This window comes from Dermacentor silvarum, chromosome 10 (assembly GCF_013339745.2).
Source record: "Dermacentor silvarum isolate Dsil-2018 chromosome 10, BIME_Dsil_1.4, whole genome shotgun sequence".
In the NCBI taxonomy this organism is placed as follows: domain Eukaryota; kingdom Metazoa; phylum Arthropoda; class Arachnida; order Ixodida; family Ixodidae; genus Dermacentor; species Dermacentor silvarum.
This window is the reverse complement of record NC_051163.1, coordinates 132,301,216-132,325,853: the sequence shown is the minus strand read 5'-3', so window position 1 is coordinate 132,325,853 and position 24,638 is coordinate 132,301,216. Positions and strand designations below refer to the sequence as shown.

Below are 24,638 nucleotides of genomic sequence, written 5' to 3'. Positions count from 1 at the left end.
TCGTTCTCGACTCGAAGGGTCCGCGGCCCGACGCTGACGCCTGCCCGCGGCTTCTCGTGCACGCTGCTCGGGATCCGCTTGTCGACGTTGACGCCTGGCCGCGGTGCTCGAGCTGTTGCGGACGGACGGCGCACGCTACATGTGAGTTAAAGAAATGCTCTGCATTTAAAAAAAGTGTCGGCGTCTAATGCTGCGACGTCGCATTCATCAAGCGCTGACACGTTGGCCACTGGGTTGCCTTCCGGGAAAGCACGGGTCGAGTTGCTGAAGTAGCGGGAGCTGGACGTGGTTGTAGTCAACAGTCACGAAGGTGTGCGGCACAGCAATATTTCGGGTCAACAGTACGTCAACTAGTGGAGATACTATGTAGTCACCGTCTGGAACTGGTGATGCCGTTGTCAAGGCAACACACGTTGCGGCTTGCGGTGACTACCGAACATAGTCGACAAAGTGGTGTGATGGTAAAGCTGGAACATCAGCAATTTGAGGAAGCTCAAGCTGAAGGATGCTGGTTGCACAGTCAATGAGAGCGGCATGGTCGACAAGAAATCGATACCGAGAATGACGTCATTGGGGCATCGCTCGAGAAGAGTAAACAAAACAGATATATGGCGACCGGCGATGGTGATGCGAGCTGCGCACATTCCGATGACTGGGACTTCTTCCATCAGCGACGCGAATAATACCAGTAGCGGCGGGGGTAAGTGCTTTCTTGAGGTGGCCACGAGGTTGATTACTCATCACGGATATTTGTGCCCCAGAATCGACGATTGTGGGAACAGTTAAGCCGTCACCGTAACGTCGATCAAGTTTCGTCGTGTCGGCAATACGAGGAGAGGATTTGAGGTGGAAGTTCAAGATGCAGTGTCACCTCTAAGACCTGCATCCCTGTTTCCCCGTCGGAGGTTGAGCGGCGATGTTGGACGTCGTCGTAGAGGCGATGGAGACGACGGACGACGCACTGGCGACGAACGGGACTGGTGACCTCAGGGCGACGCGGAGCGGCTGTGCGGCCTAGGGGTGGCATCGACGCTGTACAGCTCAAAAGGCTGGAAGCGGCGGTAGCTATTACTGTTGTATGGCTGAGTGGGCTGAAACGGCGGTAGTTGTCGGTGCGGGTAACAGTGTCATCCCGGCTTAACGGCGATACCCAACGGTTGTTGCAATCGCGCGCGACGTGACCGATACGGCGAAAGTGGAAACAAATTGGCCTATCATCTGCCGTCCGCCATTCAGCCGGATTACGAGAGCGCGGATAGAACGAGTGTTCCTAGGGCAGCGATGTTGGGCGAGGCGGCGATCTAGGGCGAAAGTCAATTGTCCGAGACTGAGAAACGGTGCGGACGGCGAATCCCAAGTTGCCGAGTTCCTCCACACAATGGACCGGACCAGGGAAACAGCCGGCACGTGAAAATCGCCATGGCCGTTGTTAGGGAGAGCAGGAGCAATTGCTTCGATTTCGCGATGGACGATTCGTGTAAGCTCTGACGGCGGCGAAGACTGCAGACGAGAAGCCTGTTCCTCTTCGCATGATGACGTCAGAGCTGTGTTCAGTAGCCGAGCGAACGTCTGCGATTCCCTTGTAAATGTCGACTTTGCGGCAAAGAGCCAAGACGTCCTGAATGTGCGATATGTATGGTTAAGTGGACGTCTGAGCGTGGATGAATAGCTCTTTCGTTGCAGCTGCCTTTCGACCCATGGCCTTTCCAAACAAGGCACTAAGTTTTTTTTTTTTTTTTTTTTGAAAGTGTCCCAATTTCCATTCTCCGCCTCATGGTTATCGAACCATACCCTTGCCGTTCCTTTGAGATAAAACAGCAAGTTCGCCAACATCAGCATCATCTCACTGATGCGTTCATAATTGGCAATCCAATCTTCGACGTCAGCTTCATCCGTAGCGCAGAACATCCCTGGGTCTTTAGGATGCGCAAGGACGATTGTTGACGGTGTTGGCGGGGCTGGTGCAGGCGTCGTACTGGCCGGCGGAGGCAGCGTTGTCGTGGTCTCGTCTGTCATCATGATGACCCCGAATTGACGACCCCTGCGGAGCTCCACTGTACAACGCTCCTTCTGGTACCCCGCACCACCACCAAATTGTCACGGGGATTCACGAGTACACGGGAGAGACGGAATTGTATATTACAATACTTACAGGCTACGGCTACCACAGAATGGCTGACAGCATCTCACGCGGCATGTCTCGTCTTCCTTCTCTTCACGTAGCAAAGCAGTCCTTTACCGGCATGTTCATACGCAATGCCTCGTAACAATATGCTTTCGCTTTTCTTGATCAGCGCTAACGGACCAACCGAGGCTTGGGCCACTGTTTGGTCGGCACTGTGATAAAACGCAGCTTCTGGCGGTGAACAGCAGAGTTCTTAAGGTCTACACTTAGTTGCTACTAGGTAATTGGTGATTGCATGTGGTACTTCGCCAGCTACGGAAGCCGCGGGCTGACGGCGAACTCCCGTAGTTTCATCTCACGCTATTGGTGTAGGTGATGTACGTGACCTTCTTGCAGCTATAGAAGAGTGGACAAGGACAAGGGTCTGTCCACCTTGAGAAATTGTGTGGCGTGACCGGCGGGGCGTGCTGGCGCCATTGCCGCGTCGCGAGGCCATAACGCGGGCGTCTGTCACATGGCGGGTGACGGAAGCGTAGGCCACCATTTTCGGCAGACGCTGCGGTGTTTCTGGCTGCAGTTCGGTTAGTGGCCGGTGAACTTGATTGACGATGTAAGCAATCTAGGCCACCTCAGGTACAGTGTGCTAGAAGAGGCCCCTTTTAGTACACTTTACCTGAGGCAGTGGCGCTGGGAACATGTTTCGTACTTCTCCGATAGTAGTCTCCCACTTGTCGTCGGAGCCAAGTGCTTTCACTTTCTGGCGTCAGCATTCGGTAATTATATTGCTCGCCCGTATCTCATCACGATTGTTGCGCTCAGAAACAAATTGAGCGATGAACTTGGCGGTTAGCCTGTCGTGCTCGTAAAGAGCTTTTTGTTTCAGGCCCGGGAATCGGGAAGCTCACTCTCTTTTTATCTGACATGCCGGCGTTTGTGTGGCGAAACCGGCAAGCCATCATCTCTGTGAAGATAATGATGTTCCTATTTGGTCACTATAGGTGGTCATCTGGCAGAACTTCGGCCATTTCACTGCCTATGACGTTCGGGAACGTTTTCAGAAATGTGCCACTAATTGGTCCCATGTCACTAGCATTGAACGTCGATTCTCGTACCGTGTACCAGCGGTGACCTCAAAAATGAAGAACGCATGGAGTAATCTATCCTTGCAATTCCAGTCAGCTCTCGTGGTGTTCTGACAATAATCCACCCAAGGTCGCTGCAGACACCGCCGCCCCTGCAGCTGTCTTCTTCTACTTTAGCATGAATACTATTCCTGATCTTTTGGTGTAGGGGTTCATACTTCGGGCGGCAAGCTTTGCAGCTTGAGGCAAGCGAGCAGGTCCATGGCGACGTTGGTGTTGTCTTCGTGGCGTGGTTTGGCTCACGGCTTGCCGGTTATAGGCCGCACACAACAAAGAAGCCCCTCTACCGGACATCACATTGTAGAAATGGTGAATAACCAAATAGTGCAAAGATGTGAGTTAGGAATCCAACTCTTTAATGCGATGACTGGTCCTTTGAAAGAGTACCAGCACTTTAATGACAGGGATAGCGATGAGCACAGTCGTCGGCCATCGAATCTCAACTCACGAATCAAAACTAGCCGCTATTTTTTATTTATATGATGTTCGCGCATGTTCGAGAATGTGCAATACTATTCACGTCGCGCGTAATCAGCAATATTACGCGCGACGTGAATCTGCAAGATCGGCGTAATCTGCAAGAAATTTTGCATACAACAGGCGGGACTAGCGTTAAGCGATAATTCGATAATAATATTAATGGAATGCGTATAAATTGTTTAGGGCTTCCGGTGAACTTTTTTATGAGCCAATTTGTGTCGCAATGTTATCACACAACGTAATATGCGCCTTTCTGTATCTGAAGTTTCTCGAACGTTATCGCTGGTTCTATCCATTGGCAATAGTCACCGACCCTTGTGTAATCAGATTTTATGCGTGACACAAATTGTGTAGTATTTCTGAAAGGCAGGCGGGCACAAGCAATTACTGAGCGTTGCTTAGTGTTATTTGCTTTTGCTGGGCACAGGTTTGCCCATAAACAGTTAGTTTTGCGCCATGCGTTGAGCCACCGTCGGATTTTTCGCCGTCACTACAACGTGACAACAATCATGTGGAAAACCCTGGAGGAAAAGTAAGAAAGCATGCGAGGCAAAATTGAGAACCAATCTCAAGATGACCATCGCAATAACGTCCACATATTGCGTCCGGGGTGAGAAGCAAAACAACAATAAAACATTTATTTGTGGCACTGCTTTTTTCGGTCCCTAAGGAACAACGACAAGCTTTGTTCACATCACCATTCTATGTACGACCAGTGATCCTGAAAGTGTCGTAGGTGAGGTGTGTTGCGTGACCCTTTTAATGTAGCGGGTGTAAGAAACTAGGCGAGGCCAATGGCTGTGTGTCCTGTGTCCTGGGGGAGTAAAATGACGTCTTTTATCGCGATAATTTCAGCGTCAGTTGTGGATGAGACTGCTTGTTGATAACACACCATGTTGATACGTGGCCCAAACAGCCGTGGTGGTTCTGTCAGCAGTAGAGCAGCATTCACATGCTGCTCATGATGTGTCATGTGAGGGAGTTTGGAGGCAGTGATCTCTGGATTGGCAACGTTTATTGTTAGATTTAGGATTCTTATTCCTTGGTATGGGCCAGATCATTAAGTCTTAGGACCATACCTTATGGCTGAGGATTTGTAGGAATAACAGGAAAGTTACTGACGTCATAGCCCAGTCCATGGAGGATTTCGCGGCCTGAGATACAGAGAAGCGATAGTTTACAACACCATTTCCTTCTTATAGAGAGCATAAGAGGGTCCGAAGTGCCTTCCCGTATGGTCTGACGCGGGCAGGAGGCTCGACGCCGCCATCTCGCGCCATGACGTAGTTTTCGTTTCATCCTTATTTCGATAGCCAGCCGAAGAGTTAGCCAGGAACTCCTGCTGTCGTAAAACAAACATTACCGCTGCACTTGTACAACGCATACTGATTCAAGTAACTGCACCTTGAAGGTAGTGCTACTTCTCTTCTTGTGGATAGTGTTCTTTCTGCGCAAGTTTCCTGCTGTAGAGCGCCGCACGTAAGTGCAGCATGCGTGCACAAACGAGCACGCATTTTAAGAGGGTTATGTAGGGTGATTAATTCTGAGAAAATCCCCTCGACTTCTTTGAGGAAAAGCTAGCCTAAACGCAAGTTGGGACATAAAATTGTCACCTTGTTCCTCGCCATTATCCTTTTGCCACATTTCCTCGAGGAAGGTAAATTTCATGCTTTCATCGACCATGAACCAAGAAGTTCACCTCAGGTCACAAGCACAGTACCTATACTGTGGGTGAGGAGCACAGGCAACTCTGGTGCTCTTTCGTGCTGATCTCCACGTCATCTGACCCACCAGCGCTGACTTTGACACGCCCTGCCGTGCAAGAGACCTTTTGTGCCACAAGTGATTGCGGATTTTGAGGTAGTTGATGCAACACGTCGTGATCGCTCGCACAGCTAGTCGTTCCTCTCTGTAGCGACCATTCCTTTCGAAGTTCATGCATGGACTTTGGTGTAGTAGTAAACTCTGACCTCGTTTCACCACCGCTCTCGGAGCAGCTGCAACCATAGCCTAACTTGGCACACGAGCCTCCTTGAAGCCAGGTAAGGATTGGTTATTCTAGCTCCAATTAGCATGGAACTCGCTCGCTAGGAGAAGTGTGTACCTAAGGTCACCATCGGTGTCACCAAACACATCAAAACACCCTACTCTGTTCAGTCCATCAGACACCGAGTTCTCGAACATCCATCGCGCCCTTGGTGAGCCGTCCCCTCTGCGGTACCTGTTAGAATGTGTAGACCACCACAAACGGTAGCCGGAGCCATCTACACGTTCATGTATTACAATGGAGGCCATCACCGCGTCCTTTATCGACATCTGGATTTCCCGCTTAGATCGTTGCGCTGCCTTCTCTATTCCGCGACCTTTGGCAAGTTATTCCGCCCTCCTCCCTGCCCTATACCGAGCGACAGCTTTCTGTGGCAGCGCAGCGAAAGCTACGGAGTCGAAGTCAACATTTTTACAGCGAAGCTGTTAAGGGCTCGTTCCACCCATGATTGTGTCCGCGTGTAGAAAAAAAGATGTCATCATCAGCATTGGCTCGAGCGTCGTCATCTTCTTCCGCAGCTGGCTCATTGGCGCCCCTCGGTTTGCGCTCGTGCCATTGGATGCCATGGCGAGCGGCACGCGCTCGTGCCACTGCTCCCACGTTCGTCGTCGTTGTCTGCTTCCGCAGCTGACGGCGTTGCCGCTAATCATGACAGCCTACAATTATGGTGGCTAGAAGGGGCAGTGTGACGGGCGGGAGCGAAAAGGTGCACAAAACTGCAATGCAACATGGCGGCCAGCTCAGGTGGCGCTGCGCGTGTTGGGAGCGCGATCGTGGCATGGTTACACTGCGGCCGTAGGCTGCAATTTCGCGTTTTTTCTGCGACGCATGCAGATGTTGCGTGTTAAAGTTCGCACATATGATGCGTGATTTTATGTCTTTACTAAGTTATCCGGGCGTGATATGATACACTAAATTCAGCGCAGCGATAATCTAGAGCGGCTAGTATTTGTCATGTCAGTAAGTTTTCCAATTCAGCTTAAAATTTTAATTTATGCTGCGCGTAGAATTCTTTTTATTTGGCTATACCCCGCGCTTTATTTTTAAAAACACGCTGCTGTTTCCACTGAAACTTATTCTAGCTGCGTGGCCGGAACTCTGAAAGGCTCCAAAGAGCGGTCTATATTCATACATTACGAACTGGATCGTGTGCTTCACAAGGGTGCAGCAAGATAACTATGTGCCTATACTCTGGCGGTACTGCATGCTACCGCGAAGCATAAATAGCCAGCAACATGGAGGAAGGAATGGCCAGCAACCGCTTGTCGCCATTTGTAATAATAAACCTGGACGCATCCAGCTAGTTTTGCAGAAACATTTTGTCCCCATTATCATACCTCGGTTCACCACCAGGCCAGAAAGTGACATTCGAGATGTGGTTAGCAGTTATTTACTCTATAGAAATTAAGTCCCAGCACGGCTTTTAGTGTCAATATATGTTTACATTTCAAGGCTAGTCATAAAGAAAACAGTACGAAAAATGCGCTATGACATTTTATTCGGCACAAGTCATGGACAGCATGGACTAGAGGGTTTAGTTATTTGTACTTGCATCTGTAATCGCACTTTTTCCAAAGTGTATATTGCACTCGTCTCGGCCTACTGGCACCTTCTCAGCTTAAGGTGCTTCTGCTTTTCCCTCTGTACAGCTCTGTCTTTGTTGAGTGATTTGGCGTAAAAATGCAAGTGTGTGAGCACAAAAAACTCAACTATTTGTGCTGTTAGTTCTTTTCAATGGTGTTCACACCCAACTTGATGAAGCTTTACAGTGCTCAGAAATAACATAAAATCATGTATGCTGAAAGCCTGCAGCTTCTCAGTAGAAAAAAAAAGTAAACGCTTCCTCCAACGTCATTACAAGTACGGCCAAGTTATCCCCAGGATGCAACAAACCTCCACGGTCGAAACGCTTAATAAGCTGATTGTGTGCATTGTCCACTATGTCTTGCTTTTTGTGGCTAGTGTAGATGCACACATGCCACAAGAACTTTTTCTTTTAAACTTTCTAGCTACATAGCCAGCCATGTAAAAAGCCAGACGGCTGTCACTTTTTTCTACCACATAGCTACTGTGATCCTTGCTTAAAGCAGATTGAATGGCAGAGGCAGCACCATCAATGTTTCCGACCTCTAGCATATCCTCGACAATGTCTTGAATGCCAAAGACAGCACTGTTGTTTGTGCCTGCTGACTAAGTGTCGAGCAGAGCATTGACAACCTGTGCCGGGCAGTTTCCAGATTTTGGGGATCGTGCGAGGTTATAAAAACTTAGACAATTTACTGTTATAAGAAATTGGCCTGGGCTTGGATGGTCATTAGTTCCTGAATATTGCCTTATTATGCCGAATAAGTTTTCGAGCTTGTCCTGACTTAGTCTGGACGTCAACAAGTATTTGAACCCCACAGAAGATGTGAGATACTGCAAAAGTGAGAGTGTGCTGCATATGGTAATACGCATGCCTTCAGCAGTACTTTTGCTTACGAACCCACCTCCGCATTTTTTTGAAGCTTGTTCCCATTCGTAGAAAAATACAAGAAATGCCTCAAGTTCTGCAGCATCTTCCGATGATGGTCTAAGTCCACGTTTTGGGTACATTGACGTCATTATAGCTATAAGCCGGCTCAGGCGTCTCACAAGATGTTCTGTTGCAGACACTGAATTTGAGCACTGTTCTACATCCGATATAAACAGAAACATGCCTTTGAGCACTTCACTGAAAAGTGTGAAAGCTAAATTTACTTTCATTTTTTCAAATGAGTTAGGTCGAATGTGTGCTTTTGTTACGTGTGGTATCGCCTTTAGCGTGAGAGAACTGTTGTCCTTAGCCCATGCTGCTTCTATGTGTTCAAACATGCACGTCCATCTGGAGTAGTGAAACCAGTGCTCACAAAAGTGTTGCGAATACATTTCACTAAGTGGGGAAAATCTGAACAGAAGTGCAGCTCTCTTGAAGGGTCGACGGGATGTGCAACTTTACACGTGACGCCACTCGGGTACGCTGAAAAAGAAAAAAAATCATGAGGATTAGGTGTGTATCAACCTGTTGAATGCCCTTAAAAGAAGAACCTACAAATGTTATTTCAGAAAAGCAAACTGTGTAATGCTGATATTTTCACTGCATCAAGTAACAGGTTAAGTGTGTGATCCCTTACCACCAATTCCAAATGACTTCCACATGCTGCGGTTCCACGTAGCCCCATCACAAGACACGAAGTCCCCGAAGAGGCTTGCTTTTTCTGCAAGAAGAATTGCCTCGAGAAGAAGCTTAGAAAGCATTCCTGCTTTGATATTTCCTTTTGAAGAAAACACACCGAGTATCTGTGTCCAGTCTCCTGTAGGAGAAATAGAAGCAGAGCCAACTGATATAATTAAATATGAAAGGCATCCTTTAACAACTGCAAGCTAGTGCGCAATACCTGCCACCATGGAATACAGATACCAACTTGTCCAAACCAGTATATCACTAAAGATATCATATGCTCAGGAGACACACTAAATGTGACTACTCACCTTGAAATGGCTGAAAAAGCATTACCATCCCCTGGTCTGCTGGTGTTGCTCTTTGTTCATCTGTTGTGAAGCTGCCTAAATCAACAAATCCTTCAACAGCTCCTAAAAGAAGAATAAGAACAGACCTGCAGTTAACAATTAAATGAACAAACTTATTTGGCATATTCACTGTAGCAGTGAATTGGGAGAATTATTTCTACGTGCAACTAGTTTTATATGCAATTCATGTTTCGCGTGGAAAAACGTGGGTGTACATACCTGCAGTGTTGACACCGAACTGCTCGGACAACTTCAGTTCGTCAAATAAGATGCCACCATGTCGGCTGAAGACATCGATGTTTTCAGCCTTGGCACCAAGTGCTTTGAAGACGCTGTCATTAAAACCAAAGCCACTTTTGAAGTTGCGTACGTAACGCTGCAGACAAGTCCGACTTGGGAGGATGAGAATTTTCTGCTTACGAAGGTGTTCATACAGCTTCGGACTCCTCATACGAAGAAGCACACATTCTAATATCCAGTCCTTCTCATACGGCATACCACATGTTGATTTTCTTTTTGCTGCAGTGAAGCATGCCCTAATAGCCATCTGTTGCTTTTGTGGTAGCGCTGTAATGCGGTCATTCAATGCCTCATCTCCAATTTGTTCATTAGCAGCCCGCATCAGCTCCAGCTCCTTCTTCATGTTCAACAGCTTCAGTTGTGCAGCGTGCAGACGACGACGTGTCCTTGCATACTCGTATTTCCTTAGGCGTTTCACTGCAACTCCATGCTTCTGTCGTGACAGCTGATTTTTTAACAACCTCCTTAGGTACTTGCAATGCATGCAAGGGCCCTTGTTTTGACATGTAAGGTTGCACTTATTAGAGTAGTATGAGCCGGCAAAGCACGCATACTTTCCAACCTTGGTAATTTTCATTCCACAACCAGCACACACAACAAGTGAATGTGTGCTGTTCAGCACTGACTGCGCCTCATCCAGCGAAGAAACAGGACGTTCTAGGTGCAGCTTGGCCCTCAGAAATACGGAACAATGCACCGTTCCCATTTCATCACCAACCTGTTCAAACTTCACCAATTTTGGCATGAGCAGGTGATCTAACTCGGCTTGCTGGAATTCACAAAGGCCCAAAAACACGGCTCCTGGTTCAGTGGCAAACGTTAACTTGTTCCAGCCCGTGCCGGGAAGTTCAAGGCTCTGGCATAAGTTTTTCAAGTTGATGACACTCTGTGATTCCGCTTCTGTAGTGTTACAATGTACCGCTTCTTCGGTAGGCGATAACTCCGGTTCTGCAGGATGAAATTGTTCCGCTTCTCTTGCTGGTTCACTTGCTTCCTGTGTCACGTGCTTGCTAGTGGCCTTTCTTTTTTTAGTTGGGGGCCCATCTTGTTGACACAAATTTCTTTCCTTCCTTTTGATAGGCGCTTTTGTGGTCAAGTATTTCGGCGCATCCGGAAACAAGGTAGGAACGGCATCATCTGTGAGCTGGGGCCGATCGCGTGGCATTTCCACAACTTCGCCATTGATAATGTGGCGAAAAGTCCTTTGAAAGAACGCTGTTTCGAAGTGACGTTCACAAACGAAGCAGTCGGGAGTGTGTTCCTTCTCGCCGCGTTTCGTATTACGGGCCCATTTCTCGCGTCGCAAAACATCCTTGGGAGCTCGGAACGAAGACACCCTCGCCGCACACGACTTGTATCCGCTCTTGCAGCCGGGTACAAAACACGTACCTGCTTTTGATGGCATGGCGCTGCTACATCCGGGGAAGAGCTCACACAGCAACTAAACGCGCGCGCCGAAAAATCCCGTCAACACGTGTAGCAGCTGGCGCACAAGGTCAACGCTCTGATGGCCGCCGCGTTGGCGATTCTTCGCGCTCCTGATAACAACAGTGCCCCTCGCGGCACTCAAAATTTGCATCACGTTTCGTGCGCTCCTCTCCCAAGACGCGCATACCGCGCCCGTCACACTGCCCCTTCTAGCCACCATAGTACAATTTCACTTCTCTTTTGTCGTGGTAATGGGGAGGCCGCGTTTACCGGGATATGAGCCATTTAAGAGGATATGAGCCATTCATGAGCAACTGATGACGTGTCTTAACGCGTCTGAGCAACGCCGACGCGAACGCGCTCGGGAAATGGCTCGTCATCGACGTGCCAATTCTACCGTGAGGGCTCCCGAAGCCTTGGCGAAACGTCAGCGAAGAGCCGCGGACCCCGCGTTGAGGCAGCGCGATGCTGAGGCCAAACGTCAGCGTCGTCTTGCCCTCCAGGAACCCGACAACGGTGGTGCACGCCTCGGCAACGCTAGCGCCAACTTCCCCGGTGCGACAGCCAGGTTTCAACGCAAGTTTCTCAACCTGAACGTTCATGATAGACATGTTCGCTTGGGTGATGTCCAATCACGACACGCCCATTCTCATAGTGGGGGCAATATTCACTACAGCAGACCCACCATAGTCACAGCTTCGCTGGTTTCCATCTTCACAGTAGTGGAAGTGCTCTCAATTTTTCTACTGCGCATCTCCATGTAGTCAGCGAATGTAAGCAACTGTAAGCATATGTACCGTAAAAAAACTGTACCACTTATTATGTGTATTTTTGTTCAACATTTATTTCATAGTGATTTATTTCAAATACAAATATTTCTTAGGAAAAGGATTTCCGTTTCTTGCTGTTCCTAGTTTTCTGGATTTCTGGTATCCATGTATGGGTGTCCAGGTCCTACAAACCGCCAGCAAAACTTCGGCACTACTTGGCGTAGAAACACAAGAGCAGAAGCTCCACACGTGCGAGCGCGTGCTCGTCGCTTTGGCTGTGTTGCCACAGAAAGCTGTCATCCGGTATGCTATATTCACGTGACGTGGTAATCGCTAATACAATTGCTAACCGTTCATTTGTGAGTGTCGTGGTTGGTGGCCTCGACAGAAAGCTGAAGCCAGCTCTTACCATTTATGATCCGGGCCAGCGCCAGGTTTACCAACTTCTCCGTGTTCCGCTCAATGTGCGCTCAGCGCTCTGACAGACCACGGCACTTCGGCTGCTGAGCTGTTAGAGAGCGTGTCTCTGCACCCTTCCTGGATGCACCAACGAACACGTACTATCGGAGTCAAATGAAACGCTAACAGCGGAGCGCATGGACGAAGCATAACTGAAAGCTAGAATGAAAAGCATGCATAGCATATACCTGAGTAACTCAACCTGGCTAGGTCACTATTTTTCCCCGCCCTGCTTCAAAGGAGTTGCCAATAAATCATCATCGGAAGCGGGAAAGAGGAACTGTCGTTTTCTGTCGGGATTTTCTAAGCTGCAGGAGTATCAGAATGTCGCACAGCAGCTGCCTGCATCAGTTTCTGCAAGCGCCTTCTCCTACTGGAAAAACTGTGCGGGTTGCAGCCAAGGCAGCACCTTCAAAATTACTTTTGTTCGAGTTTCCCTAACGAACGGCTTTACCTGAGCTCAATCACATTTGAGGCGCTTAGTTACTGTAATGAACTGCACTGATTTCACCTTTTTGGATGACTGCGTCTCCCATACACGCGAGCTCGCTTCAAAACGATAAAGCGAAGTGGCATCACGCTTGTCTCAACGGGCTCGGCAACAGAGCGAGGGCCGCGCCACGAATTCCAGACTAAGAAATTGGTTGACTGAGGAAAGGAAAGGCTGCCGCCCGCGCCGTAACTTTCTAACGCGTGGCTGACACCTTAATTATAATTAAATTCTGGGATTTTACGTGCCAAAACCACGATCTGGTTGTGAATGGGGGACTTTGGAATAATTTTTACCACCTAGGGATCTTTAACGTGCCGACAATGCACAGGACACAGGCGTTCTTGCATTTCGCCCCCATCGAAATGTGGCTCAGCATCGGCAAGCAGTATGGGGAAGGATGAGAATGGACGGACGGAACAACGACAGAGATAGGAAGGAAAAGAGATCTCGGAGTTGATAGCTCTGCTGGCATTACATGCTCTCCGAACACTAGATGCGCTCAGTAGAAAGTCCCGCTGCGCCTGCCGTTACCTCGCTTGCATTAGGCACACCGAGAATCCTGAACTGTCAATGAACTTGGCCAGTATACCACGGGCCTTATCTCGTACACAGCGGGCTGATCCACACGGCCAGAGGAGGCATTCCACGCTGTCGGCGGAAAGTACACCGTACTCATCAAACAGCGTCTGTCGAGCTGCAGCAATCAGCGCAGCAGCAAATGTTCAAGCGTCTTGCTTGCGCGCAATGGCGACAGCACAAATCCGATGTGGCCAGACTAAGGTGAACCTTTCGCGCCCCAGTCCACAGGCAGCCGATGCGGAGACAAAGCAGTACCGTAGTGGCTGCGTTGTGCGAACGACCTTTAGCGCTCTCGCTGGGCAGCTATGTGAAACATGCGATGATTAACTGGTCTGAGCAAAGTGCAAACGTCAAGCCCAATTAAAGCAGGCGCGCGGCTCCAAGATGACCATTACTTAATTCACTATGTCTGCGGCTGCTGATGAAAGACAGGGAAGGCCACCGCCGGGCAAGAGTCCTGCAACACCAGGCTTACGGCACAGATATTCGAACACATCCGCGCGCAAAAGCTGCTCGTGCTGCTGAAAATGCTGGCCCCAGTGAACCAATGCTTGAACCACCACGTAGTATGAGAAAACGCATTTCTGCGCTACGTAACCACAAAATAAATCACGAAATAATACCCTTATACCGTCTAACTTTACTCATATGTCAAGCAGCGGTATCTGTATGCGGCTGCATAATTATTCAAAATAACTTCTTGGACAAGTTGGTCGACAATGAAGATGAAGCTATTGTAGCGAAAATAAAACAAACACAAACAACACAAGACCGTATACTACGGACTCGATGCAGCGCCCTTGGTGTGTGCAAAGGTGTTATCCGCATTCATGCTGAGGCACACTACATCGTAGGGAACCAGCGCCCGGACAACGTATACTGAGTAAACAATCGTGTCTTTCTTCTCCTTGTCTCTGTTGTCCGTGCGCTGGTTGTGTGCTACGCAATCTTGCCAACTGTTCAGCTTACGATTCATCTAAGACACACTGTACTAACATAATATTTCGTTCCTTCAGGCTGCGCATACCATGTTCATTCCTGAGTTCTTGTGGCCACAGTGTCGTGTAATTTCCGCTCGGCGACAGCACCTGCAAAGCGAAAAACTTTATCAGACTATGCATATTTTCCACTCCTTGGAATTGTTTTCAGTTGTAGCATGGCTGTTAGCATGATGTTAAATGGTAGGTAACGTTCTCTATCCATAGCCTTAATGCTCAAGCAGCAAACTCGATCAGCACCTTGCCTTTTACTGATCCATCCAAACGCGGTCTCCGTAAATTGCTTCTAGGGTCAAGATGTACCCTGAAAATCTGCCATAGCTGCCAGATTCGTAAACATAGTATCGCGTATCAAACGATCAAGCTTCTTCCAGATGATGTTTAACCACGATACCTAAGCACGAAGCCTCAACTTTCGCAGTGCTTTAGTTTTAAGCAGATCCTATGCTATCACCAAACTATAATTAAGCTGGAGTTGATGAAACTAAAATATTTGTGCATTGTGACAAGATTGTATCTGAGTACCGAGGTCTGGATCCGAGCTGGTCGGTAAGGCAACATCTTTGAAGATAACGGTGGCGAGGGTTTGCCACTTGCCTGACCCTGTCTTTTGCGCCGTTCGCTTCGAAAATTATGTTTTTGTTTGGTATCGAAACGGTATGCAATAACATTTACCTTACACTGTCATTGGTGCAATTTCTTCTGGATTAAGAATCAGCTGCCATGATGAGCAGCTGTAGCAGCTATAGTGGATTGGCGGCTGCGCTAGACGCGCAGCATGCTGAGAGAAAGCAGCCGCCGCGGCCGGGACCCCTAGTTAAGATTCCTGGCCGTCCGTCTACTGCTTCCGTAACAACGTTTCTTTTGGACTGACGCAGGAATTAGTCAACCAAAAATCTTTCCTGCAAGACCATTAACCCAAGAAGCTTACTTCGTGGCCATAGTCCCTGTCAATGCATTCGTCGTGTCGTACGGCAAGGCATCCCTTCCACGCCTGCGCGCAGCAGCGGCTTCGGTGAGGGCGACCGATAAAGCATTTCCCCAGTGCTTCCTCATTGCCGTAGGATATAAACATGCTTCCTTAAATCATTCGTCGCCATGCGTCAGCTACGCTCTTTTGTTTGTGCAATTTACAAAAGTAAATCCGCTGTTTCTAACTAGTGTTGAGAATTGGAATCCTACCACTGGTCGAACAGTACAAGTCTATTGTTGACTCTGTCGCTTTCCTCTTCTTTCTTAATTCCTGTCTTGCAGCCTCCGTGGTGGTGCTCCTACTTGCCTGACATTTTAAGTGCGAAGCGCTTTAGGGGCCCGGGCTGTCATCGTCTAATGTGATGTTGCGTCGTCGTGGTCACGTACAAGAATATCTGCCGAAAACACGCGTCTCGTTCACTTGGTATATACCAATATTGCCATGGAAGAGTACGAATGTATGACTAACATGACCGATATGTCATGACCACCATAACATCACATGCTCGTCAGTTACGTCACGATTAAAGATAATGAAATCGCGTGTGGCACATACCCGCCTTGGATATGCGGGTATGAGCCAGGGATATGCGGGAATTATCAGAAACTCGTGAAAATCGCTTTCGAAACGCCTGTCTGGTACCAGCGCAGCGCAAGGGAGGGAGCCACCACCCCGCAAGCGCTCGATTCCTCCTCGCTTGTGCAAGAATAGCACAAGAATAACGTAAGGGAACCACCGGCGCATCACTGCTTCGCCCTTCCCCAGGTTCCACGTTAGTGGAGCTGCATTAGCACTGGGCTTGAAGTACACAAGCGCATAATTTGAATCCAGCGCTTAATGTAGCTCCGATCCTGCTCAAATTATGCGCTTGTGTAGTTCAAACCAACGGTGAGTTAACATAAGGGAAACACCGGCGCATCACTGCGTTGCACTTCCCCAGGTTTCACCTTAGTCGAGCTGCATTAGCGCTGGATTTGAGCAGGGTTTGAACTACGCGAGCGCAAGATTTCTTTACTTTTTTTCTGATGAGCTTAAAGAATGAAGAAATATTTCAGAACATCTGCACTCCAGAGAGGCGCCCGTTTCCAAAAGTTCAGTGTCTATCTATTGGCAAGCCAGGTAATGGTGAGCTCAATGTGTGGCTAGCCGCTAAGCTGTCCTTGGTCTCTTTTTCTGGCTTTGTAAGTTGCTGGTTTCCTCGGTAACTTGGTGCTTTCGAAATCCTGCGAGGTGGAAAACTTGTCTTGAACCCTGTTGTACCTGCGGCGTTCGCGCTATGCCATCATGGCGGTGTTTTTTTCTGCTCAGTAAAGTGTGCTATGGCAAAACTTTCTGCATATTTTGGCTGCGCAAACAATTGTTCCTCAAGAACAACATTGATGCTCTCTTTATTTCTTTTGTATTTTGACTTCACGGCTACAGAATTTTTTCTTTCTATGTTTAATATTGTCGTGGTCAGTCTGGCATACATCAATGCACCGGCTGCATTGGCTCGTCGCCAGTGTCGTGGTGAAATATTTCAGTTGATATGTTTTCCTTTTTTTTTGTTGCAATGGTTTTTCCTGCACCATCAAACGTATCAAAATACATTCCGGGATTTGACGTGCTCAAATAACGATGTGATTATGAGGTAGGCAGTAGCGGGGGACTCCGGATTAAGTTAGACCACCTGGGGTTCATTAACGGTTCACGGTAAACAATACACGGTAAACAGGCGTTTTGGCATTTCGCCCCCATCGAAATGTAGCCGCCTCCGTCAATTTCCCTTTCGTAAATACACAGTTCTGACGTGTTCTCATCCGTTCTTCGAGAAGAAATCGCGCCCACGAATCAGTCGTCGAGCGGGCACGTGCGATGCGTGCACCGACAACGTCTGAGGAGGATAATCATGTTACATGTACCGTGGTGGCACGCGAACTATTATGGTCCTTTTTAAAGCGAAGCTGTTAGCCTCTGGTTGGTCAGCATTTCTCACGGTGTCGTCCTCACGGAAAAAAAAATACACCTTCAGCAATCGAAGCAAAAGTGCATACTTTCTTCGGTATCACAAATACAACATACAACACATCATTCATTTCAATAAAGAACGAGCACAAAACGAGCACCAAAACAACAGAATTGATTATACGACGCTCTTGCTAACAATGCCAAGCATGTAGCGCTCCTTGCATACGTTTTACGCAAAGATTACTGTTGCACAAGCTGCCGCGGCGACGGCAGCTTGCGACGTCACCAGTGATGTCACCAGTTTTTCGCGTACGAAAGAACCAGCGTAGCAACTGATTTCATTGTTGTTGAAGCACCGCAATGGGTAGGCAACGCATAGTCTGGACTCCCGAGGAGCAGCGTGAATACCAGGAGCGGCTAAGGGAAAAGCAACGGCAATACGACCAGCGGCGGCGTGTTTCCAAAATTGATTAACTTCTTTCCAAGAGGCTTAGCGCAAGAGCCGAGCCAAGGAGTACCCGAATGTTCTTGATCAAGTGGCTTTAATTTTGGCGACTTTAAAGTTACTTTAAGACGACTTTCATGTTGACATCACGAAACCCAGGAAGCACTGGTTCCTGTCGTTTGTCAAGGACAACTTTGAACTCACATGTTACAACGACCCCAATCAAGCAACCATGTGGTACACATTGTGTTTGCATTTGGTCTTGGCCTTGAATGTCACGAAAGTGGTCGCGGAACCAATCACGGTGTACTACGGCGACCACAAATCGATTGTCACTGTCATTCGTCTAAAGCAATAAAGCATTGCATACCCGCCTCAGCAATTGTAGGGGTTGTTTTCAACTCCTCCGCTGGACATCCACTTTTGCAGGAGCGCGATGGCGGGTCAATTCTTTTTTTTACCGAACAGTTCATCAGGGACAGTACCTAAGCCCCTTACAGCCAAACCTAACTGAACATTTTTTTTTTTTTGTTTCATTTTAGGTCGACAGCCTGCAACAGTATATTTACACGTATCCATTGTTTATCTTCAGCAGTAACCATTTTTCAGTGGCTAACAACTGTTACTTAGTTATCGCTCGGTGCAATACGGGCCTACAAGTATCATAATTTTACTCAATGTTGTTGCCGATTCGATAGTGAAAGGATCTTGTGTAACGGTGGCGGGGGTTCATCGTACAGCAAAACGAATGAAGCCGAGTCAGTTCCATCAGACCTAGCTTCGCTCGCTTCCTTCCCAAAGCTACACATTTCCAAGAAACAAGAACAGCATGCCCTGCCAGTTTAAAAAAATTCGCGTGGCTATCCTACGGCCGCAAAACGGATGTATTGCTTTGTCACGAGTGTGTTTCATTTTACAAGAAAAAGGGTACGTTATAGGCCTGGAGCAGCAGAACTAGCCTTTGTGAAGATTTCATTTTTTTTAATAAAGTAAATGTGTCGGCTAGTTGGGAGAACATCCTGAACTAGGGAATGCGCGAAAGACGAGGATGCAAAAGAGGCACACAACAACCACTCGTAGCGCTGGCTGACAGCGGTTTTAATCCCTGGAAAAGCTATAGAGAGGTTCCGACGACATGAAAAAAGTCAATTCAAGTTATGTTCTTCAAACCGCAGCCTGTCGAAGCGGAGGGGTATCCGTGTAACACAGCTCCGAACACAACAGTGTAGCAGGCAGCAGGAGGAAGCCAGGACGGCACTACGTGTAAGCTCCGTCCGCTACCTGTGCCGCACGGTACAAGCTCTGATTGGGTGCACTAAATGCGATCGAAATCTCGATTTGCTTGATGAAAGGTCAGGGGATGATCCAGCAGTGAGAAAATATGGCAAAAGGGATAAATGGATAAGTAGTGACCTGCCAAAAGAGTAAATTGAGATCATGGCTCACACGATAAAGCGGAAATTTGTTAGAGACGCAATTGTAGCCCGTTCTACGCCATAATGGCTGACGGAACAGCCGATATGACAGGTGAAGAGCACTTTGCCATCTGCGTGCTTTGGGTTTGCATGGCACTCAACGTCCACGAAAACTATATTGGCCTGTACAACGCCCAAGATAACAGGGCTGACACGCTGTACATGGCCACGCTGTACATGGCGCCTTGGCCTTGATTTCTACAAGACTCGTGGCCAGTGCTTTGACAGGGCAGCTAACGTGTCCGGCCGTTTTGCGGCAGTCCAGAAAAAGGTAAGTCATTCAGAGCGTTGGGCTGACAGGGCACTAAACGTCCGCAAAATCTATACTGACCTGTACAACGCGCCAAATAACAGGGCAGACACGCTGTATATTGCCATCAAAGACAATTTTGCGCCTTGGCCTGGATTTGCACGACATTTGTGGCCAGAGCTTTGACAGGGCAGCTAACATGTCCAGCCATTTTGCTCAAGTCCAGAAAAAGATTAGTCATTCTGAGCTGAGATCTCTGTATGTACATTCCAGCAATCATTGCATCGATCTTCCATTGCAGGAAACTAGTAAGAGCTGTGATATCATTAACGATGCTTTGAGTGCCGTAAAAGTTCTTTCCAAAGTCGTTCTTGAATCAAAAAAAGCACACAAATGTTTATTCGTATATTGTTCTTCCCTCACTAAGAGATCCATCGGATGAGCCAGAGTCGATGCCAAATAGTCTTCTGCCACTGTACCCTACAAGGTGGCGCTCAGGGTAAAGTCGATTTATAGGTTCACTGAGAAATACACCAGGGTCCAAGAGACATTGAGATCTTCTAAGGAAAAGGCTCCATGTCAGACAATAGCAAAGCCGTTTTGAAGGGATCCCAAACACTCTTGGGAGAGTTTAATACGTTGCTGGGAATAAATATCTCCGTAGCTCTGTTTGGTCCGCGTGAGGAACTAGCAAGGGTCCTCCAACACTCGGTGCTTCATGAGGCAGGTGTGAAAAAAAGCTGCCGAGAATGTGCGTGGCAATGTCCCGCCTGCTGTCTGACGAGCACTTGGCGGCGCTTTGATCAGCCTGGCATGGAGCATCAAATGAAAGTTTGACGGCACGTTGATTGACGCCGCAAGGGAAAGGCCATTCTCGGCAAATAACCTAAACGCGGTGTTAAGCTTGCACGCAGCTGATTTTGATCAAAGCCATATATCGGCGCTGTTCCTACTTTTTTCTTTTATTTTGTCTGAAGAAGAACAAAATCTGAAGACGTTCATAAGCTGCTAGATCAAGTCGCCAAATACATACGTCTTTTATCTGTACCTGCATCTGTAGCTTCTGCACAACGCTGATACAGTGCTTCAAGCCAGATGAAAACATATTTGCGGAACCGCATCATCTTCTCACTTCGAACGCTCACTAGAAACATACCGCCTCATTCAATTAGTCACCATGACTGCTGAGTGGACAGCCACTCTTGGTCTTTTAGGGGATCAGTAGGGTGTACATCGTGTAACATTACGCGACAAGCGTGCACAGATCCAAAGCCCGATCTCTCCGTTCTTCTTCTTCCTCCCATGCCCACAATCTCGGCCCACTACACTCTCCCGGGCTTCGTTTCATCCATCCGCTGCAAATAAGGGATGACGTTGGCAATGGCTGCTATTTACATCGCACCGTTTTCCGTCGTGTAGCTGATGGTCTTGAGCACTCCTTGTTTTGTAGCCAAGTCTACCACTTTAAACGGACCCACAAGTTTGGTCTTAGGACCGCCATATTCTTTCCGGATCAGAACCGTATCGCCTAACGCAACTGCGGGAATAATTGTGTTATGATGTTTGTCAAATGCTCTCTTCATCACTTCCCTGTCCTTCCTTTGCTTTTCTAAACTTTTCTTCGTTTCCTTAAAGTGAAGCTTCTCTGTTATGCCAAGTATACCGTCCGCAGGCAAACAGGCAGGCTCCACAAACGCGGCATATTGAGGACTGCATCCCAGAGTGCTCGTATTACATCTATTGTGGTGCAACAAAGCTGCCTCATCGCTCATCGACTCTCCTGGAAATCCTGGTTACATACTTATATATTGATTTATATCTCGAATAACTCGCTCTGCTAGTCCATTAGCTGATGGATGGCATGGTGCTGTGAACTTCAGGGTGATGTTTCTGTCTTTTGCCTACCTTGCAAATGCCTGGCTATTGAATGCAGGGCCATTGTCGGATACAACAGATTTCAATCCTTTAAACATGTGTCCATTCAAGGAAGATATGACAGCATCGGCGCTTTCTTTCCCTGGCTTGGCAGCTAGCATCCTTGAGCATTCATCAATGCACACTAAAAATGACTGCGTTTTCTCCACTCCCTCGCCTTTTTTTCTTCAATTCAACGAAATCACCATCATCATCAGCAGCCTATATTTATGTCCACTGAAAGACGAAGGCCTCGCCCTGTTGTCTCCAATTACCCCTGTCTGGCGCTAGCTGATTCCAACTTGCACCAGCTAACTTCCTAACTTCATCACTACACATAGTTTTCTGCCATCCTCGATTGCGCTTCCATTCTCTTGGTATCCACCGTGTAACTCTAATGGTCCACTGGTTATCCATCCTACGCATAAAATGGCCTGCCCAGCTCCATTTTATCCTCTTAATGTCAACTAGAAGATCGGCTATCCCCGTTTGCTCTCTGATACACGCCGCTCTCTTCCTGTCTCTTAACGTTACTCTTAAGATTTTTCGTTCCATCGCTCTTTGTGCGGTCCTTAACTTGTTCTAGACCTTCTTTGTTAACCTCCAAGTTTCTGCCCCATATGTTAGCACCGGTAGAATGCAATGATTGTACACTTTTCTTTTCAACGACAGTGGCAAGCTACCAGTAAGGATTTGGCAATGCCTGCCGTATGCACTGCAACCCAATTTTATACTTCTGTAAATTTCTTTCTCGTAATCGGGGTCCCCTATGAGTAATTGACCTGGATAAACGTATTCCTTTACAGAGTCTAGAGGCTGACTGGCAATCCTGAATTCTTGTTCTCTTGCCAGGCTATTGAACATTATCTTTGTCTTCTGCATATGCATCTTCAACCCAATTCTTACACTTTCTCGATTAAGGTCCTCAATCATTTGTTGTAATTCGTCTGCATTGTTGCTGAATAGGGCAATGTCATCTGCAAACCGAAGGTTGCTGAGATATTCGCCGTTGATCCTCACTACTAAGCCTTCCCAGTCTAAGCGCTTGAATATTTCTTCTAAGCATGCAGTGAATAGCATTGGAGAGATTGTGTCTCCTTGCCTGACCCCTTTCTCGATAGTATCTTTCTACTTTTCTTGTGGAGAACCAAGGTTGTTGCGCAATACTTGTAGATATTTACCAATATATTCACGTATGCTTCCTGTACTCCTTGATTAAGCAATGCCTCTATGACGGCTGGTATCCCTGCTGAATCCAATGCTTTTTGATAATCTATGAAAGCCATATAGAGAGGTCGATTGTACTCCGCAGATTGCTCGATTACCTCATTGATGACATGGATATGATTCATCGTAGAATATCCTTTCCTGGAGCTAGCCAGTTCTCTTGGTTGGCTGAAGTGAAGTGTTGCCCTGATTGTATTGGAAAATATTTTTGTGAATAATTTATACAATACTGAAGGCAAGCTAATGGGTCTATAATTTTTTTAATTCTTTAACGTCTCCCTTCTTATGGATGAGTATATTGTTGGCCTTCTTCCTGCTTTCTGGTACACTTGAAGTCGTGAGGCATTGCGTATAAAGGGCCGCAAGCTTTTCAAGCATAATATCTCATCCACCTTTGATCAAATCGACTGTTATTTCACCTTCTCCCACCACGGCGGCCGCATTTCGATGGGGGCGAAATGCGAAAACACCCGTGTACTTAGATTTAGGTGCACGTTAAAGAACCCCAGGTGGTCGAAATTTCCGGAGCCCTCCACTACGGCGTGCCTCATAATCAGAACTGGTTTTGGCACGTAAAACCCCATAATTTAATTTCACCTTCTCCGGCAGCTTTTCCCTGGTCATGTCTTTCAAGATTCTTCTAACTTCATCACTAGTTATAGAAGTCTCTGTATCCTGTTCATCACTACTTCGAATGAAAGCAGCTGGGATGCTCTAGGCAATGTACAGGTCAGTATAGAATTTTTCCGCTGCTTTTACTACGACATCGAAATTGCTGATATTGCCTTCCTTATCTTTCAGTGCACACATTTTGCCTTGTCCTATCCCAAGTTTTCTTCTCACTGATTTCATGCTGAGTCTATATTTCACTGTTTCCTCAATCTTTTCCACATTATAATTTCGGACCTCCGTTGCTTTCTTCTTCTTTATCAGTTTCTGCAGTTCAGCGAATTCTATCTGACCTCTCGACTTTGACATTTCCATGTTTTGCCGTTTCTTTATTAGGTCCTTTGTTACCTGGGAGAGCTTACCTACTGGTTGCCTTGGTGCCTTACTTCCCACTTTAATTCCACCTTCCGAGATCAGCCTAGTTACGGTTTCATTCATTACCTCTATGTTGTCATTTTCCTGTTCTAAAGCTGCATATGTTGTAAAGTTTTATTGACCCTTTTTGAGGAGCAGTTTGCTCTGGAGGAACGAGATGGCGCTTTCGGCCGCGCGCCATACGTTGCCTCAGCAAATGCGCACGAATACGAAACCATTACTGCTTCTGCCCTGCTACTGTTCGATCAACTGTCGAAAATGCAACTGGGTGTGCGCTAATGCACTGTGCCCAATTCATACTGCAAAATTTGTAACGATAAAGGGAGGACGTGTGTGGTAGTTCGCTGCAAAAATAGTGATTCACATATTAATGAATGGAATCAACCTTTGTCGCCGCTGCTACATAAGGACTGCCTGTGTTGCCGCCCTTCGCGATGCACGGCTTTCCTCAGGGATAAAAAAATCTAGCCTACAAAGAAAGGACTTCAACTCCGGAACGTCGGCACTTGGGAGTGAGTACCGCTCGTTACAAAATGAAGTAGTGCCACTTACTGGCATAGTAAGTTTCCCGCACGTTATCTACACACATCTACCCTTACTCGCGCGAAAACTTACGCCTACCCTATCACCAAAGTGTGAGTGAATAGGCGCACACTTGAATCAATGTGCCGAAGCATGAGTGACGGCGACTACACCGACAAGACACGAATGTTTGAAGCTGAATGTTTCGTGAGGGTCCACAGAGTAAGCGAGGGAGTAGCGATAATACGTGTTTGCTACGAGCTACCGCAAAGTATAGAACATATAAATTCCGAGCTTTGTGCGCTGCAAGAAGAAATTTATCGCAGCAGAGCACTTCTGCGAGTGATTACGCTGAAAATAAGCAATCAGATAGTGGCCGCACCGAGAAACTTTATACTGAGGCAGAAATATGACATGCTGCTTGCTCAAAATGTTTGCCAAATAAAGAACGCAGAGCACACTGACCCCGAT

At 47.5% G+C, this 24,638-nt stretch overlaps 2 protein-coding genes across 2 annotated transcripts in view; both read right to left on the bottom strand.

Annotated features, from left to right (window-relative positions):
- Positions 1-7,075: 7,075 nt before the first annotated feature.
- LOC125940716 (uncharacterized) lies at positions 7,076-11,056 on the bottom strand. The gene is made up of 4 exons (XM_049657187.1): positions 9,563-11,056; positions 9,305-9,406; positions 8,947-9,126; positions 7,076-8,792 (listed from the first exon to the last, which is right to left on the bottom strand). Exons 1-4 carry the CDS (start codon positions 11,046-11,048, stop codon positions 8,632-8,634), a joined length of 1,929 nt encoding a protein of 642 aa, XP_049513144.1. The 5' UTR covers positions 11,049-11,056; the 3' UTR covers positions 7,076-8,631.
- A 3,209-nt stretch (positions 11,057-14,265) lies between these two features.
- Positions 14,266-24,638, bottom strand: part of LOC125940717 (uncharacterized) — a 59,583-nt gene continuing 49,210 nt past the window's right edge. Inside the window, exon 3 of the mRNA XM_049657189.1 lies at positions 14,266-14,460. Within this exon, the coding sequence (XP_049513146.1) occupies positions 14,338-14,460 (123 nt within the window). The 3' untranslated portion in view covers positions 14,266-14,337. The remainder of the gene's footprint in view (positions 14,461-24,638) is intronic.

What these genes read in the sequence shown, in the direction of transcription:
- LOC125940716 (XM_049657187.1), bottom strand. Translation starts at nt 11,048, where the DNA reads ATGCCATCAAAAGCAGGTACGTGTTTTGTACCCGGCTGCAAGAGCGGA. An exon ending in GTTCGGTGTCAACACTGCAG is followed by an intron (nt 9,407 to 9,562) that starts GTATGTACACCC and finishes TTCTTCTTTTAG; the next exon opens with GAGCTGTTGAAGGATTTGTT. An exon ending in GAAGTCATTTGGAATTGGTG is followed by an intron (nt 8,793 to 8,946) that starts GTAAGGGATCAC and finishes TTTCTTTTTCAG; the next exon opens with CGTACCCGAGTGGCGTCACG.